Genomic DNA, 17542 nt, shown 5'->3' with positions numbered 1-17542 from the left:
GCGGCGAATGCCCGAGGCACGATTAAAACTTGTTTATGCCGCGAACGATTGCGCTCCTCCCACCGAGGACCCCGGTTATATCGCGCGTGTTTCACGACGAAACCGTCTGTGCACACGCTTCTGTTTTCGTTCCTCTTCGCCCTGCGCGGAATTAATAGGCGTGCGTACGAATTTTCTTAAGCGGCAAGGAGAAAGGAATTTTTACATCGCGTTTAAATTTTTTAAACTTTTGCCGACGCGAGACGGAATATACAGAGAATATATCTGTGTAAAAAATAATTATAAAAATCGATTCCACTCTAATCTTAAATCTCATCTAACAAGCATAAAGAGCGTGGATTCGCGACTCGAATACGAAGAAATGAAAAAGACTCGAACGCGAAATCGCGAACGATCGAACTATTCGATTAAGCGAGAAGGGGTTAAGCAGGGAAAATCACACGAGCGCAATTCTACTCGAGCATCATTCGAGGAAAGGTTAAGAAAAAAAGAGAACGAAAAAACAGAGAACGAAAACCATATCTCCGAGCGGAGATGTTCAAATGTTTGATGGAAGGGTTTGAAGAAAAGTTTTGTTTTTAGAGAGAGAAGAGTGAGAAGTTTTGGTAGAGACTTACCGGGGCTACCGAGGAAGACGGAAGAGTAAAGAACGCCACGACGCGCATCGCTCGCCGCTCGTTGCGCGTCCGGCGGCGAACTCCATTCCCTACGCGGACACCATTTACCTGAAGCAAAGAAAAAAATCGATTTCACCGTTAATCACTCTCTCCATACAACCTCGTATCAAGCAAAATTACCCCCTCGACCGGTTCTTTTCCTTTTTTCCCTTTCTTCTTCTTCTTCTTCTTCTTCTTCTTCTTCTTCTTCTTTTTCCATTCTCTCTCCTACGTATGCAAGGGAAGCACGCGGTCGCGTGATCGGCGCGACCAACGGTCGGGGTATATACGGAGTCGGATTTGCATCGTGTCAATGTGAACGATATCAGAAACGAGTCGAATCACCTCCTCAGAGGGGTTCAATGAAATGCATAAATATTTCTGCACAAGTGGAAGGAAGAAGGAAATTCTTCAATCGCTCGCGAGCGCGAGAGAGAGAGAGAGTGAGAGAGAGAGAAGAATAATCGGTAGAAGGAGAATAAATTCGTGTATATAAAAATTCTCGAAAGGGATAGTTATTACAAGGAGACAGAGAGCAGCAGCGTGTGCGCGTGGAAAGAATGCAGCGAGGTCCGATGCACAAAGGGGGCGAAGAATTCGTGATCGTTCGCATCACGACTTCGAACTCGGGGAGATTCTATCGCGTGCTGCTCCATATATATCCCGTTACTCGTTTCGTTTCTTTTTGCGCGAGGGCCGGCATGCGATCTCACCCCTGCCGTGCCTCTCCTCGGCCAAGAATAATCGCGCAATTATAATAATTAGATAAACGCGCGAGGAGAGCTTGTTGCGTTAAGAGCCGGTACTCGCTCAAACGGGTTCACCGCCTACCGGAATGTATCGAACGAATCCTCGGGGCGGTAACGTTGGATACGACAGATATTCGTGGCGATACTGAATACAACAGATACAGGTATCCCGTATATTTCACGATTAAATTGTCCCCGATTAATACTCGCAGAGTGGGGAAACGTTTTTTTTTTTTTTTTTATTTTTNTTTTTTTTTTTTTTTCTTTTTAATTTTTTTGTATATGCGATAGAAAAAACGAACATTTTTAAATTTCTCTCGAACGTGATATTTTGTCACGTACCAAAAAAAGAAAAAAAAAAAAATGAAATATTACGAAATTATCGTTTTTATTTTAATCATCGTTTTATATTATATCGAGTTTCGTTTCGAGTTGTTCCTTCTTCTACATCTTTTCGGACTCGTTAGTTCGAAAAATCGACTCGTAAAATTTTCTATCTTCGCAATTTCGTAACTCGTCGCGTTTGAACAATTTTTCTTCAAAGAGAAACAAATATACTACACATACCTAAATAATCAGGGGAGAAAGAAACAGAAGGAAAAAAAAAAAAAAAAAAATGATCGAACGCGACGCGATTAACGCGAGAGGAGACCGCGAGGCTGATTTATAAAGGGGACAAGGAGCGAGTCTCCGTGGCGGAGGTATTGCAATTTTCCGGATGCGAAAATAGGAAAGGTATCTACTTTATTTCCAGAGGAGATCCCCGGCTGAATGAGGATACACGGTAAGAAAGGGTGGCACCGGGGGATAAGAGTAAGCCGCGGAGCGAAGTAATTTCACACGAGAGAGTAGGGTCTCGGCTGGGCGGCCGCCGGATCCGGCGGAGCTACAGTCTTATCTACGGAAATATAGCGACCATCCCCCGGCGAAAATTATATTCTTGAAAAGCAGAAAATTGCTTTGGAGACCGGTGGACCAGGCGCGCCGATATTAGGTATCCTTCTTATGTGTGTATGTATATGTGTGTGTGTGTATGCGCGCTTCTGATACACGGTACGAAATAACGAATAACGATTTAGTCATCGATTAAACTCAGCTATTTCGAATCGGATTGTCGTAACATGTATATGTATATATATATATATATAAAAGAGAAAAGTGTGTTTTTGTGAAAAATATTAAACATTATGATTTAAGGATTAGAAGAACGAGAGGATCTTTTTTTTTTTTTTTTTGAAGGATTAAAATTAGGGGTTGGGATTCTCTAATTCCAGGGCCCGAGGAAAAGGCGCGTTTAACCTGACGTTACGGTTATGGTTAGTCGTGTTAATTTGTGGCCTAGATAAATGACAGGGTCGGGCCAGTCCATTCGAAATATATAATAGTTAGTCCTCGAAGAGGAGCAGCTGAATTCGCATTAACGACGAGGAGGATTCCAACGATTCACGATCGACCGTGAAGAAAAGAAAAACAAGTTTTTCCAAGAATACAGATACGGATTGCACGCGACACATTGGCCGGGCGATATCTCGGAACGAGGAGCGGAGAATTCGTGTCGAACGCGGGAAAGATTTCTGCAGGTAGACGTTGGATAGAACGCGGGAAGAAGCGGAGGCGGGATCGGGAGGGAGCGAGATGACTGCTCCTCCATCGTCGATGGAATCCCGCCTTTCTACGCTCGAAGCAGGAACGAGCGAATAAACGATACATCACAGGATTATTCGGAGTCGGTCGTTGCCGACCCATTAAACACTGGCAGACCGTGCGTCACAGTTATCCCCGAAGTCGTCGTCGATGAAACGGGACTCCGGGAATACCTGTAGGATCCTGGAGCCGCGGAGGTGGAGCGCGGCCGTGAAGAAATTTATGGCCGCTAAGAGACAGGGTGTAATCATACGCGTCACCCCGTCAACTCTGTAACCGTGATTTATCGTGGGAATTTTCACTAACACTCGTCGTCGTAAGAATGCCTTCGCGGACGAACAATACCGATGGATTCCATTTATTTAATTTCGCCTTACCTTACTCGTTTCGTTCCAACTTTCTCTCCAACGTTTTTCGACCGCGCCAACGTTCCTATTAATCGAACGCGCGGTTTCTGAACGCGGTATATAGATTCGCGGGGTGTAATTGAATCCGTAGCCGGGGATAAGTCGATCCATACCATCGAAAGACGGTACCAGCGAAAGCGACGATCCCGAATTCATTGAAGCGCGGCTCGAACCGCGTCATGAATTATTCCGCCCCTGAAACTTTAATCACGGCCGATTCCGTGTTCCGAGGAGAGAGAGCAATCGTCGCATCTGGAAACGGAGCACGAGTCCGGGGCCTGGGAGGCGGGGGAGGGGCGTTCGTTAAGTGGCATCAAGTGAGACGTCTCTTTTGAACGATCGCTCTGCGGCTAAATTGCGGGTTAACTTCGGGGTTCGCGTGTTAGCGACAGTTATGTCGAATCGTGTGCAACGGATGAGACGAGAAAGAGAGAGAGAGAGAGAGAAAGAGAGAGGGGAGGGAGGTTGAAATGGAACGCGACGAGTGGCGAGAAATCGTGTATCGAGATGAAGGTGGGCCGATTTCGAGGACTCGGCTGGATGGGGGTGTTCGTCTTCGTTTTCCGTCTTCGATCAGGGACGAAAAGTGAGGAGGAGGGATACGTTTCGAGAGTTTATTTTTATCGGACTATCTCGACGATTGTAAATTGGAATGTAATTCGAGCAGCGCGTCCATGGATCTCTCATCGGTATCGGGTCCTCCGTTGTCCGCCACTGATTCATTCTGTGTTAACGAGTGTCGTGCTTCCAGTTTCAGCGTTCGTTGAACTTTTTCGCTGGCCAATCGCACGGATATTCTCAATTACAATTCTGCTCTCTTTTTATGAGTCAGCCCCCTCCCTCCTCATGCATCGTGCTGCTTCATTCGGTAGTCTGTCATCGGTTTTGTAATTCGTTCGGAATCACGTCTCGGCCGAGGGTTACGCGAAAATAAAATATACATTATATGCATTAGATTGCAATTCAACCAAGCTCTCTTCGCTTCTTTGTTATCTTGTTATTTCCAGACTTCCTGATTGAGAAATTATTGGATTTAATTTTACCATTATTTTGCCATTCATTTTAAAATTTTTTTATTCATCATTCATTAATCGATTTCTTTTCGAAACGATTTTGACATATTTACAAAATATTCGAGATTAATTTAAATATCGTTTAAGGAATTTTCATGTTAGAATTATCGAATCGTACGATTATTGTTTGACATATATATATATATACATATATATATATATGTAAACTGTAAAAAAAAGATGGCCTATAATCTAATCAACTCGTAACTTGTTTATTTTCCAATAGATATTGATAATTGGTAAAGCTTTTTGTAAAGTTGATAATTGCCTATTTACTGGAATGATCGTCTATTTTCTTAAAACTCGACGCGCGTATAAAAATAATAAAGCGCGAAAAAAAGAATTTTTCTCCGATGATGATCCGTTACACGATTTTTGCTTCTCGATTCGATACGTAGATAAAGCACGTACAAATTACACGTGGATCAAAACGATCGAAAGAACGGAGTTGGGATAAACATCTAAGTAGTAAGGAAGAAACGGGTTCCATCCAGAAACGTAGGAAACACGGGCGGGGTTATAGGCCGGATACGGATACATTCCCAATAACCCCATCGTATTGGGGTTGCGTCCTCGATATAAATAAATCAATATCAACCTGCTTCAACCCTGAGACACCGCCCTCTTTCCAAGGAAGTGACGTATGAGACTCGCATCCCCCCGAAACGAGGGTTGAGGAGGCCACCCTGTTATTTCACAGTTAGGCTCGCCCCACCCTGCCTCCTTCGCGCCACCTTCAACCTTCTTCCACGGCTGGCATCTTCTCTATCCGGAGAAGACCGAGCTCCGTCCCTAGCCTTGCTTCCCAACCGTGCACGAGTCCCTCGGGAAGCTTTTGTCCTCGAGCTGTAAGCGACTTCCTGACAGGCCAAGTTTGCACCTGCTCTCCTCTTGCCGCCGCTTGTATCTCTCCTCGCTCGTTTCTCTTTATCCTCCTCCCATCTCCTCTCTCTTTCTCTCTCGCCCATTCTCCTCCTCCCTATTTTTCTCCTTCGCCGCTCGACTCGCGCACACCATTCACCGTGTTACACGCGCGAGATTTATTTTCCATCGTATCTCGAAATGAATATATATATATTCGTTTGAAGAAAAAAATCGGTTTAAAAACAATTATTTCTCAATAATCTCCTTCATCTCGAGTACACGAGTCGCGAAATAAATCTCTGATCCTCGCGTGCATCTTCCTCCTCCGCCAAAGATGAGACTTTTCAGGTGAGACGGCGCGTCCACCGATAGCTTTGGATACGATCTATTAAACGATCTTGGAATAAATCAAGGGGGCGAAAGAGCACACGTTAAGATAATTCGAAATCCTTCTAATCGTTCAACAAGCATATAGTGGAAGATCACATAAAGAGATAAAGAGATCAGAATTTTCCACGACGCTTGTCGCGAACCTCGCGCTCGTGTCGTTTACGTTTTTCCGTTTCGCGGTGTCTTTCTCCACCGCAGGCAGGGGGAGGCGGTGGCGGAGGAGGAGGTGGAAGAGAGAGAGAGAGAGAGAGAGAGAGAGAGAGAGAGAGAGAGGAGAGGGACGCTCGCAGATGTTCGAGACGCCGGGTGATTAATGACGCCCGATAAACGTAATTTGTTGCGGGGCCGCGGACTCGTCGTCTCCCGTCTCGTCTTTCGAATTCAAATTGATAAACAGGACGTAGTTTGTAATGGCCGGTGGGTTGCGCGCCGCTACGGGACTGCCGGCTGTCGGATGAGCCGGACGACTTCACTGGCCGAACCTGGCATAGTAATTAATTTTAAGCAGCACACCGCGCGATTTTCGCTATCTCGAACGCGGCCCCACCTCGCCCCGCCCCGCGTACGCTGGCACGCGCACCTGACAAACGCACCCTCGATCAACGATTATCCATCCCTTTGCGCTTCCTTCATTCCGGATAATCTCGATCGGCCGCGACTCTGAAGATTCTCAAGATTCGAATGGTGTGAATGCCGATGGGATTAGCACGGAATATTCCACCCCTTTCTCCCTTTCGTCACCAATTTAATTGTGAAAATCAATGCAAACTTCTCGTATCCTCTCGGACAAGCCTCGAGTCGAGTGTAAATAACAATTTTCGAAAGATCTCTTTGAATAATCCGAAAATTCGCTTCGATGTTGTCCCTTGAAGAGGGTGGGATCGAGGAAAGGGGGTAAGAGAGACGAAAACACGCGCTATACTGAAGCAATAGAGCGGTCCGAATCGAAGGGAATTAAGAGGAATAAAGATAAGGGGATGGAAAACGCGAGTTTCGAAGAAACACGTAGGCGCGGTTGAGATCACCGTTAAACGCGTAATAGAAAAAACGTGTGTTCGAAGGAACCCTGGTCACCAGACCAAATGATAACATCGGACAAAAAGGTGTTAACGTAATTTCACAGGAGGGGGGAGGACAGGTGAGAGCGGCGGGCAACTCGCGAACCAAACCTTCCGCGACTTCCTCCATAAAACGCAAATCCACAATTAACACTTTTTCCCTCGACGAATGCACGAATTTACGTTGCCACTTAGCGAGGCCGTTGTCACGCGTTTCGCCATCACCTTTCGCCGGCTAAATCGGGAAACACCCGTTCGCTTGAATTTTTAAACCGCTAATTTTTCTCCCTCCCTCCTTTTTGTTTTTTTGTTTTTTTCTTTATCGAATCGCGGGCGGAAATGGCGGAAAGCACCTTGCGCGACTACGGTGGTCTAATCTAATCTGCGATCTGGATACAGAATGCTTCGAATCTTGGCCACGAGTGGTCACCCTTTGAAGGCAGGATCGTGTGAGAGAGAGACGAGGGAGTTTATTTTTATCAGGATGAATAGAATATATGTATATATGTATATATTTGAGAGCGAAATTCACGAGAGTGGTTATTTTTTCGCAAAGCGGGAACTGCAAAAGTAGAGACACTTCGAGCAAGTAATTTTCACTCTTAACGATTCTGTTTACTCGGGGAGATAAATAAAAGCTCTCGAGAGCTAAAGATAAAGTGAAAGATTGATTTATTAAAGATTATAGTTTCCGTGATTTTCTTTCATCTTTTAAAGAAAACGATTCGAGAATATAGAATCGATAAGCATCGTTCGCGATGGGTGTTGTGTCGTGAGAAAAGTTTCCAGATATCGGGCCGGGTCGGAAACGAAGACGGACGGGAGATATCGTTGAGTGAAATACGTCAGCAGACATAATAAACCGAAACTTGGGAGGAATTTGAAGAAGAAACGCAAGATCTTAAAATAGGGGTCGTTAATAATAGGGTATCCCTGACGAAAGCATAGATCCATTTTTAGGATTCGCTCCTAGGAATGTACAAATAGAAAACGTCTGAATGACGAAAATTTCCACGAGTTTCCCTCGTCACGGTGGTTCGCGAAGATGTCCCTCGTGTAACGTCTCAAAATTCGGTTATTTTTATATCTACTATACAGAATTATCGCGGATCTCATTCCGGATTCGCAAGACGAAGACGAAGACGAAGACGAAGACGAAGAAGAAGAAGAAGAAGAAGAAGAAGAAGAAGAAGAAGAAGACTGGCCGAAATCGCTAGCCGGCCTCCATTGAAACAACAAACGAAAGGGTGAATTATCGTCGCGTCGACGGAAGAAAACAGGCCGAGGGAAATTCTCGACGGATCCCCGTTGGCCTTCCCTATCCGTATTCACGTCCGATTGTTCGCCGAGTTATAAACGCAGCCCGCAGCGGAGGCCGTTTGATCGATGGCAGCCAAAAGCCAGTCGCGGCGTGGTGTGGTGGCATGGAGCAGAGAGAAAGGGGGGAGAATACGAAGTAGCAGAGAACACGAGGGAAACGGAGAGAAACGAAGAGAGAGAGAGAGAGAGAGTAGGGATGAGATGGAAAGAGAGAAGCGAGAGGGAAATGGAGAAACGTGGAACACAGAAGGTAGATGGTTGGGCGGTCGGAGGTGGTCAGGAATCACGGAGTGATGTCAGCTCGTGACTCGTGACACGCGCTGGTTTAATTAGCGCTACAATGCCGAATCCAGTGTGTGCATGTGCGGAGCAGAAGGTGGAAACGCGGCGAGAGAAAGAGGAGGCGGGCGGAGGGAGGGGAATGGAAGGAGGAATCGGACGATGGAGGATGCAAACCGCACCACCGCACCACTGTGTGCCCTGTACCAGGCCACGATTCTCTCTTCTCTTTCTGGCACTCTGCCTGCCCGACCTACGACCCGCCCCCGGGACCCCGGGACCACGTTCTCCGAATTACCGGTCCCGTCGCTGCAACAGCGGTGCACTTAGCGTAAATTCAGGGCGAATCGACGGCGCTTGACGTCCCCTTTCCCAGACCCCTCAATTTCCTCCCCTCCCTCTCCCGCCTCGCTCCTTCCCCGCCACCTATGTACGCCGGATCGCGTCTATATCTCGTTTATATACCGATCGTCGAGACGCTTTCCTCTTGCTCTTGCTCCGGAATTAATGTCACGTGGAAACGGAGCCGGAGAATTTGCGACAGACGCGAGAGTGTAGCCTCGGTACTTTTAGAACGGAACGCTCTTATGCCAGCTTATTCTCAGGAATGATTCTCTTCTGGTTGGAGGAGGCTTGTTGATCGATTTCTTTGATCGTTCGAAATTGCGATTGTTTGGGAAACGGGAAGGAAAGGGAACGTTTTCTTTGAAATTCTTGATTTTGCTTATTTTTCGTGGATGTTGAAAATTTTTTCATCGTGATATAATATAATCCGAGCGAACGAGAAGTGGTTTCGAGTGCAAAAACTAATTCGTGATAGTCGAGAACGATACGAAGGATCCTTTCCTTAAGCGTATGGAAGCTTGAAAGCTGACGTGCTAGCACGTATGCGAAGCATATGTCCTCGGCCAGCGCGACACACGGCCGAGATAGGAGAGATTTAAAATGTTGCGGCAGGTCGGGAGGACTAAATGATGATAAACTATCTCGCCGGTCCCGGTAGACTGACCCTGCACGCCGCGGCTTGAATTACAGCCAAAAAACAAAACCACTCGTCGCTCGACGCGCGCAGAGAACAAGTAAAACACATCAGCGTTGCCCTGACCAAGACGTAAAACCCTGAATCACTGGATTTTCCAGTTGCGCAAATTATACAGATTCGATCGAATAATAGGAAAAAATTTATATACGAAATTTTTATATAAAAATAGCAAAAATCCAATATAAAATTCTAAATTAAGAAAAAAATAGAATACTATCGCAAAACGAATAAAAATAAAGCGACACGTGTATACGTTATGCAACGATCGAAGAACAAAAATAAAATTGCGAATAAACCGCATATTACGTCGAATGCGTATTATAACTTCAATGAATATTTTCCATATTGACGATCAAGCATTACGCTGTTTGCAATTCATCGATATCTTCGATCTCGACTAACGATCGTTCGAAATAATGCACAGAAAAGCTTCATTTACAACTGACTCGACTTATCAGCGGCCTCCTCGGTACGCGGTCAATCCGTCGGCATAAAACTTATAGCCACGCGATTATGATCGTTATATACATACTACTTTTCTCCCATGCCTGCCTGCTTGAATTTGCCCGCCTTCCTATTTTCTATCCTTTCCCCTCTTTGTTCACTCCCACCCTAGCCCTCTTTCTACCGGATTATTAATTCCCTCGTTAAAATCCGACCCGCGGCGTCGCCACGGTTTGTTATTTACGAACGAAAATTGTAAATACAAAGCAGAAGGGGGAAGAGAGGAAGGAGAGAAAGGGCAGGCGTATCGACGCACGACCATTCCCGCGACCGCGAGCAATTAATAATCGCATCGAAGCTAATTAAATCCGGAAAACATGCAAATGCACTGTGTTTATATTTCAAAGGGACGACCGATCGGCCGTGCGGTGGCGCAGCAATGACGAAGAGCCGAATAATGGCGGAAAAGGATAAGCGAAAGATAGTAGGAACGCCGAGAGAATTCGTTTATCCATTATTATACGAATTATCCATAAAAATACGTAAAGCATGTTTATACTCTATTAATTCCGTTTTTACGACCTCATCGAGCTTGAATATTAATTCAATCGACAAGTGAATGCTACGATTATATTGTAGTTTTATCAAAAAGTTTTCACTTTCTACGTTCTACGTACATAAATGATACAAGAGTACTTACATTTCGTCGCGTCGACACAGCTAACTAATCTGTAGTGTTGTCTGGACACAACTGTCTATCTAACTGTTAACGATTCCTTCAGGATTATCAATCGATTAACACAAGACGATGAATGACACTGCACAATTCTTTTTTAAAACAATTTAACGAATTTTTCACACTGCTGCACGTACTATGACTGATGCGCGCCTTGCCTGTGCTGCCAACTATCGAACGATACGGTAACCATACACTGATCCAGACAATGCGCCACGTATCGGCAACTTCTCGAACTAATGGGATTCAGTGGCGTTATTCTCGCTTGCAATGATTATACATCGTATGTAAGTATGTATGTAAGTACTCTTAACCTTTCAAATTAACGAAATAATGAAATTAAGAAACGATATTTGAATTTAAAGGACATAAGGAAATTAAAAAAAACAATAGATAATTCTTTTATTTCACGTTATTACTCCATGGAAAGCGAGTCAATGTATCGAGATATCGAATAACTATTGCCTGTGTATTATATCGATTCATATCGATATTACGGAAAGTTGTATAAGTGGAAATAGAAAAGTGGTTTGGTTATAAACGTAATAAAAGTTGGAAAACATAATAAAAAAGTAACGGAAATATTTGTTTAAAATGTTGTGTAAAACGGAAAAAGAAATTCTTTAACGACGATAAATTTACCGACGAATATTTATATTTAATGAACGAAACGATTCTAAACGAAACTCGATAAACAGTCAGCGAAAGGTTGTTCCGATATTATCAAAACAAGAAACGGAACACGATTTACATTCAGGTAATCGATTAGTGATAACGATCTCATCAAATAAACATATAAATCAAATTCTGAACATTATCATTGTGAATCTATTCCGAGCATGACATATCTGTAATTAAGATTCTTTTATTTCCTAACCTCACTACGAATTACAAACAATCGAAAACTTTTTAATGCTTAAAAAATGATAATTTCCCTCAATCTTAAGAAACTTTTTAACTGTAGGTATTCACGAATGAGTTAAAAATAAGTGAAAGAAGTATGATAAACTTTTCCAACCAATCATCCTCAAGTTCATCTCTTACAAGTAACTTCACTTTTCTTCATCATTCCTTTACTTCAAATTTGGCGAATTCTTATCAAGCGTACAACGGACCATAAATAATCTTAATGTTATGGAAGAGATATTACGAAAAAAGGAGCTAGCCTTTCAAGAGGACGGCGGTTGAGACGTCAAAGGGAGTGCCATTGAAGGTATAGCAGCCATAAAAAGTATATATCGAGACGGATGCATAAGGTGCATGCACGGTGCGCGAGGTATTACACACGAAGTGCACCGTGTATTGGCAGGTAAGCAGTATAACCGGTGGGGGGAGGGTAAATACGGTGCCAGGCAGACGGGGAGAAAGAAAGAGGGACAGAAAGAGAGAGAGGTGGGTGCACTTGGACGGACATGGCGGCACAGCGGCGAATCAAACGATATCGGGCTTCTGGATTAATTTATGCACCGTGGCTTGTTAAAACGCGAGACACAAAGGCCTCGCCGACGGTGCATTCTTATGGCTCGGCTTAGGCCCACCCGCCAATCAATTCGCCTCGCCTCTGCTTTCGTGCATTTATTCGCGCGTAATAACGTTTAAGCCCCTACGTAATAAAATTACGTCAGCTCGAGCCACTTCTTTGTCGCAGCACCGTGGAAATAGGTCTTAATATTAATAGACTGTGGCAGTCGATCGTTCGTATACGATATATTTCTTTAATACGAAAATCGATGTAATAATAATGATGAAACGTTATACTAGTAGTTACTAACTCTTTACGCTTTAAATAATATGCATCGTATTATTCTTGTTTTCGTTGAAACTACAAAAAAAAAAAAAATTATACTCGTCGATAAACGATAAAATTACAATTTTTTTCTCCGATGTTTCTATAAGATGATATTCGATATTCGAACGATTAAAATACACGTATAATCTATGTTAAATTTTCCAAAGAAACAAACCAGGAATTCGTAGCAACATCTATTCCACGAGAAGCATATTGCGACCCGGATTGTCACCGCTACGGAAAATAAATCGTGCTCCGTAATGGTTCACGAATTATTTTGCCAGTTGGAATTCAACGATTTTTAACTACCACTATCGGGGAGCAGCTTTTTCGCACGGACGAAGAAAAGCTGGAAGGCTATTTATTTCCGACAGGCCGCCGGTACAAATAGTATGGACACTTTATCAATGTTCCGGTGGCCGGTATCTTCGGTCCTGATCGTGCACCGGAACTCACGGAAGATCCCTCCACGTCCGTTCTCATCCCGATCTAAAAAGCGCCGCGGGATTTTTAACGATGGCCGTTCTTTCGCAAACACCGGCTGGGCGGGCGGGGGTTGGAAAAGAATCCAGCTCAACTCGCGTATCTTCGCCGGCATTAATTACTTTCGTGGCAGAAAGGATCCGGGGCGATATCACGCCGCTGCAACGGCGATACTGACTGCGCCACCCCACCGCCCAACCCCCCCTTTCCACCACCATCACCACCGACCTCCTACTATCACTAGTCTTCTTTCAGCCCGATTTCTCCGTTTCTCTCCGGACCGGGATGCAATTTACCGAATTGTTTTTAAATCCCTCGGGCGGCACGACGGCGGAACAGGAGGAAAGCGCGCCCGAAGAAAAAAGAAATAAGAAAAAGAAGGAAGGAAAAGGCAGACTGGGCGCTGGAAGAGGAGAAGGAAGGGAAGGAGGTTGAGAAGGAGGTGGTGGAACGAAGTTGGCGGCAGCCATGGCGTCAGCTGTTTTGTCCGGGAGGCGCGCCCCCCGCTTTCTTTATGTTTCTTTGCCCGGAAGCCCCGTTCCGATATCGCCCCCGATACACCGCTTGCGTTCTCCTTACTTCAATACCTATACACATACATACACTTTATATATGTATATACCTCGAACAGAAAGAAACGCGCTTACAATGTGTGTTTTCCTTTTTCGAATATAGCGCGAACCGATTTTTCTCGAAAAGTATCAGTTGAAAATACATATATGGGATAACGCGGAGTGTCCGAGGGCAATTCGTGATCAGCCGTTTCTCGACAATAAATTTTATATCGATGGCAAGTTATACCACGCGAGGCAATTACCGAGGAACGGTTGGATTCCGCAATATCCATTATTACGTGTCGCGACATTTGGGAAACTTTAGAGGATATATAATGTATGTATGGATTCGAAAGAAAGGGAAACGATCGTTTTGGAAATTATATATATATATATATATATATAGTCACAGGCGTCTCGCGAACAAGCGTGTACAAGTACACGTCATATGAGTGACACAGTGCGTTAAGTCGCGCGTCGGCTATCAGCGAAGCGACACGACAGGTGCGCGTCGATAACAGTGCCGACAATAATTGCAAATCGTAGCTTGGTCACCATGCCCCGTCGTGTCGATCAAGATCCGAATAATATGGTACGACCAAAGCGGTAACGTTTCCATTACGCAACGGGCGATAAACGGTAGCGTTAACCGACGATCCCTTCCAACGTAGACGCCGACCAATCGTATATACATATATATATATTCAGACTCCTATCCACGGAAGGAGAAACATCACGTAGGATCTGTCTCGTATGACAGTGGAATCGAAAATGCGAAACAATAGAAACAATCGTATCGTATCGTCATTTCTTTCTCGTATCGGCCATTCTCGTTCCGTCCGCTAATCTTTAGCCCAAAATTAGCCCAAATGGAAATCGAGAGCCTGTTTTCTTCTCGCCGATGTACAACCTGGATAGCGTTTAAAACGCGAAAAACACGAGGCTTAAACTCGGGAGAACGTTGGATGATCGTTGTTGCGAAGGGTGGAGACGTGGCGAGGGGAAGACGAAGAGGGGCAAGGCTGGGTAACAGTAACGACGTCGACAGGGTTGCGCGGAGGGAAACCCCCGTTGGAGTCTCCTCCGGCAGCGAAGAGGGATGGAAACGGGAATACGATTGGTTTGTGAGGGTCGCCATTCACGGGGGTCGCCGGTGCCGTTTGGAGTCTGCGCTCTTCCTTGATCCTGAGAGAAGCATTTCGCTCGTTTCAGCCGAGAGACACGAAAGGAAAGTGGACGGGGGAGGTGAAACACGGAGGAGGTGGAAGATTCTCTCTTCGAAAGCTATGGAGCAAAGAGAGAGAGAGAGAGGGAGGGAGGGAGAGAAACAAGGGCGAGAAAAGGAAGATGGAAGACGAGGGAGGCAGAGGCTCTTGGAGGACCAACCGGCGCAGCTTGACGGACGTCGCGACGCCCTACGTCACCTTTATCGCCGACGCCCTTCTCCGTCACCTTCTTACTCCTTCCCCTCGTCCCCTCTAAACGGCTAAAAGCGATACTGTGTGTTTTTTTTTTCTTTGCGTCCCCTGGATTCCCATAAAGGTAAAGCTTCGACTCGTTTCTTCCTCGAACGTTTTGCGTATCGAGTATACATAGGGAATGAAAGAAGAATGGAAATACGAATTCCATACGTATATATCTCTGCGTACGTAGAGAAAGAAAGGACGGAGAATCGGAGAGAAGTGTCTCTTGATACTTTGTAGCCCGGAATCGCGATCAAAAGAGCGATGTACGAATTCTTTTACTGCCTCGTTATTCCAGCAAGGACTTCCCCCAGGTCGGTCATGCTCTGTGCAGAGAGTCCGCGCCGTGACGCTACACTTAGGACGTTATTTACGACGTCGTTCCGCCGCTAATGTTTCAGTTGAGCTAGGTCGGGAATGATAGTCGATATGTTTATGACGATCCCGCTCGGACGAACACATTCCCGGCACATTACCGGGATCCGGCCGTTGATCGAAGAAAGACAGAGAAAGGAAGAGAGAATCCTGGATCGTGATCTCGTATTCCTCGAATCATCGGGATGATCGTGAAAATTGCGCAAATTCTATCCCCGCAAGGAAAGAACGGAAGAAAAAAGGAATGTAAATAAGCCGCGTTTCCGTTTCTATTTACGGTACCCGCGAAATTACTAAGTTAAATTTCCCTTCGTACACGACACGGACGAGAAAAAGGGGAAAGTAGGAGAGGGGGCAAGGAAGAAGAATCACGAAGTTGAAATTATATGCAGACACGAGTTGATTGCCCCGAGACCCTCGTTTAATTAACCATCGCTCTCGCTCCACCCTTCGCAGCCGACACAACAAAGAGGAACGCAACATCGAATCTCGGCAGAGGCAGAGGCCGACGGAACTCTCACGGGGTTCCACGCGATTCGGCTGGCCGAAAACGGGCAGGAATTATTTCGAGTTGGTCACGTGATCGTATCGACTTCGGCATTGTTTTCGCGTGGCCTGCAATTACGGCGGGGAGTTACGAGGCAGCGGGTGGCGAGCTGGCCCCCGTCGGCCCTCTTCGAGCGAGAACAAGAAACGAGGCGAGGAGAGGAGGGGCCGAGAGGCGACAGGTGGGGAGGGGAAGGCGGCGGCGACTCGGCTGGCTTGGTGTATTTAAATTTAAATATAATGCAAATCGACCGAGATAAGATGAATAATAATTGTAACAGCAGGGGTGGGGGCGGTGGCGAAGAACGGGACGAGGAGAGAATCTTCGTCCTCGATAAGACGTCTCCGCGAGGCAACCTTGCAATTTACCAACTGTGCGTATTCGCTTTTCGTATCGACGAGCGAATTTTTCTCGAAACTTGGCTCCCAACGAACGATTCGTGACTTCGCTAGCAACGCTATCCCTTTCTTTCTTTTTTTTAACGTTCTTTCCTTTCCTCTCCTTTCTCTTACCCCTCCCCCTGACGATTCATTTAATAATGAATCCGTTGGTCGGGCCGACGTTTGTTTTACCTCGTGTTCATTGATCGACCGCCTCGCATTTATCATTCATCGTGTTTCCATCGTGGCCTTACCCCGTGGTATACCATCATTAGACGCAGTTGGCTTTCTTCGCATCGCGTACGGTACACCCCCTCCGCCGGTGTAACGTTACAATGTAACGCCGATTGGCTCGAGGCGAAGTTTCACCGCAAAGTTGCGACAGTAATGAACAATCGATAGTTAGCGTTCCCCTGCCCTCCCCGCGCGCGCGGTCTGGCTAACTATAAACAGGTGGCAAGAATTGGAACAGGGGCTCTCCAAGTTTAATGCGCGGCCCAACTCCGTCCGTCGCGAGCAGTTCTGACAGTTTTGACGAACTTGCGCCAGTTGCTCGCGACTACGTTCCGAGGGAGAGTTGCCGCGAAAGATGTGCCCCGATACCGATGGGAGGGAAAAGTTTCTAGGAGTGGAAGAACTGCTTCGAACGTGTAAAACTTTTAACCGCCACAGGCGCGTATAGTCTTGCAGATTCGCGGGCATTAATGGTTCCGGGAAACGATCTTGAAAGTTGGCGATCGATAATATAACCGTATATAATAAACCGGTCGGGAACAGAACCGGTGTGAAAAAACGGCGATCGATTCTATTTTCTGAAAATTTCTCTAATTTTAAGAAATTTATGACATACGTCACGACGATTAAACTTTCAACTTTTCGGAAAGGAAATAACGATTCTCTTCGTTGCTTCGACCTTGATCGATCAAATATCGATCGAAGTCCGATCGAAAATTCCATTTCATCTTTAACAATAACGTTTCATAAAAACTCGAAGATTCGGTGTAAATTCGGCCCGTGTCTCGAGCGAAACAACGATCCCGTTTTCACGACAGAATTGGAGGAATAATGCACGTGCCGGGTTCGTTACAGGGATAATTAAAACATTAAGGAATCCGAATGCGAGCGTGGAAAGATGGAAGGCAGCCGATAATCGAATTAAAGACAGTTACGATTCCTCGAGCGCAATTCCCTACAAGGCACCAAATTAATTCCCCGATCGAGATTAAAATCTCCCCGTAGTCGACGTTGCGTATCGGGGAGGCGCAGGTACGCGCGGTCTGCGTCGCTTC

At 45.5% G+C, this 17542-nt stretch overlaps 1 protein-coding gene across 5 annotated transcripts in view; it reads right to left on the bottom strand.

Annotated features, from left to right (window-relative positions):
* The window catches only part of LOC122715137 (homeobox protein homothorax), a 495480-nt gene that overhangs the window by 195448 nt on the left and 282490 nt on the right, over nucleotides 1-17542 (bottom strand). For 4 of the 5 annotated variants that reach the window (XM_043937070.1, XM_043937066.1, XM_043937065.1 and 1 more), the window contains one exon: nucleotides 618-725. The exons of the other annotated variant lie outside the window; for it this stretch is intronic. In XM_043937070.1, coding sequence (XP_043793005.1) covers nucleotides 618-725 — 108 coding nt within the window. The remainder of the gene's footprint in view (nucleotides 1-617; nucleotides 726-17542) is intronic. 5 annotated transcript variants of the gene reach the window in all.

The sequence above is a fragment of the Apis laboriosa genome, unplaced genomic scaffold (genome assembly GCF_014066325.1).
Source record: "Apis laboriosa isolate Shangri-la unplaced genomic scaffold, ASM1406632v1 scaffold34_cov151, whole genome shotgun sequence".
Lineage (NCBI taxonomy): Eukaryota > Metazoa > Arthropoda > Insecta > Hymenoptera > Apidae > Apis > Apis laboriosa.
Note: the sequence above shows the minus strand (reverse complement) of the source record. Positions and strands in the feature narration are given on the sequence as shown.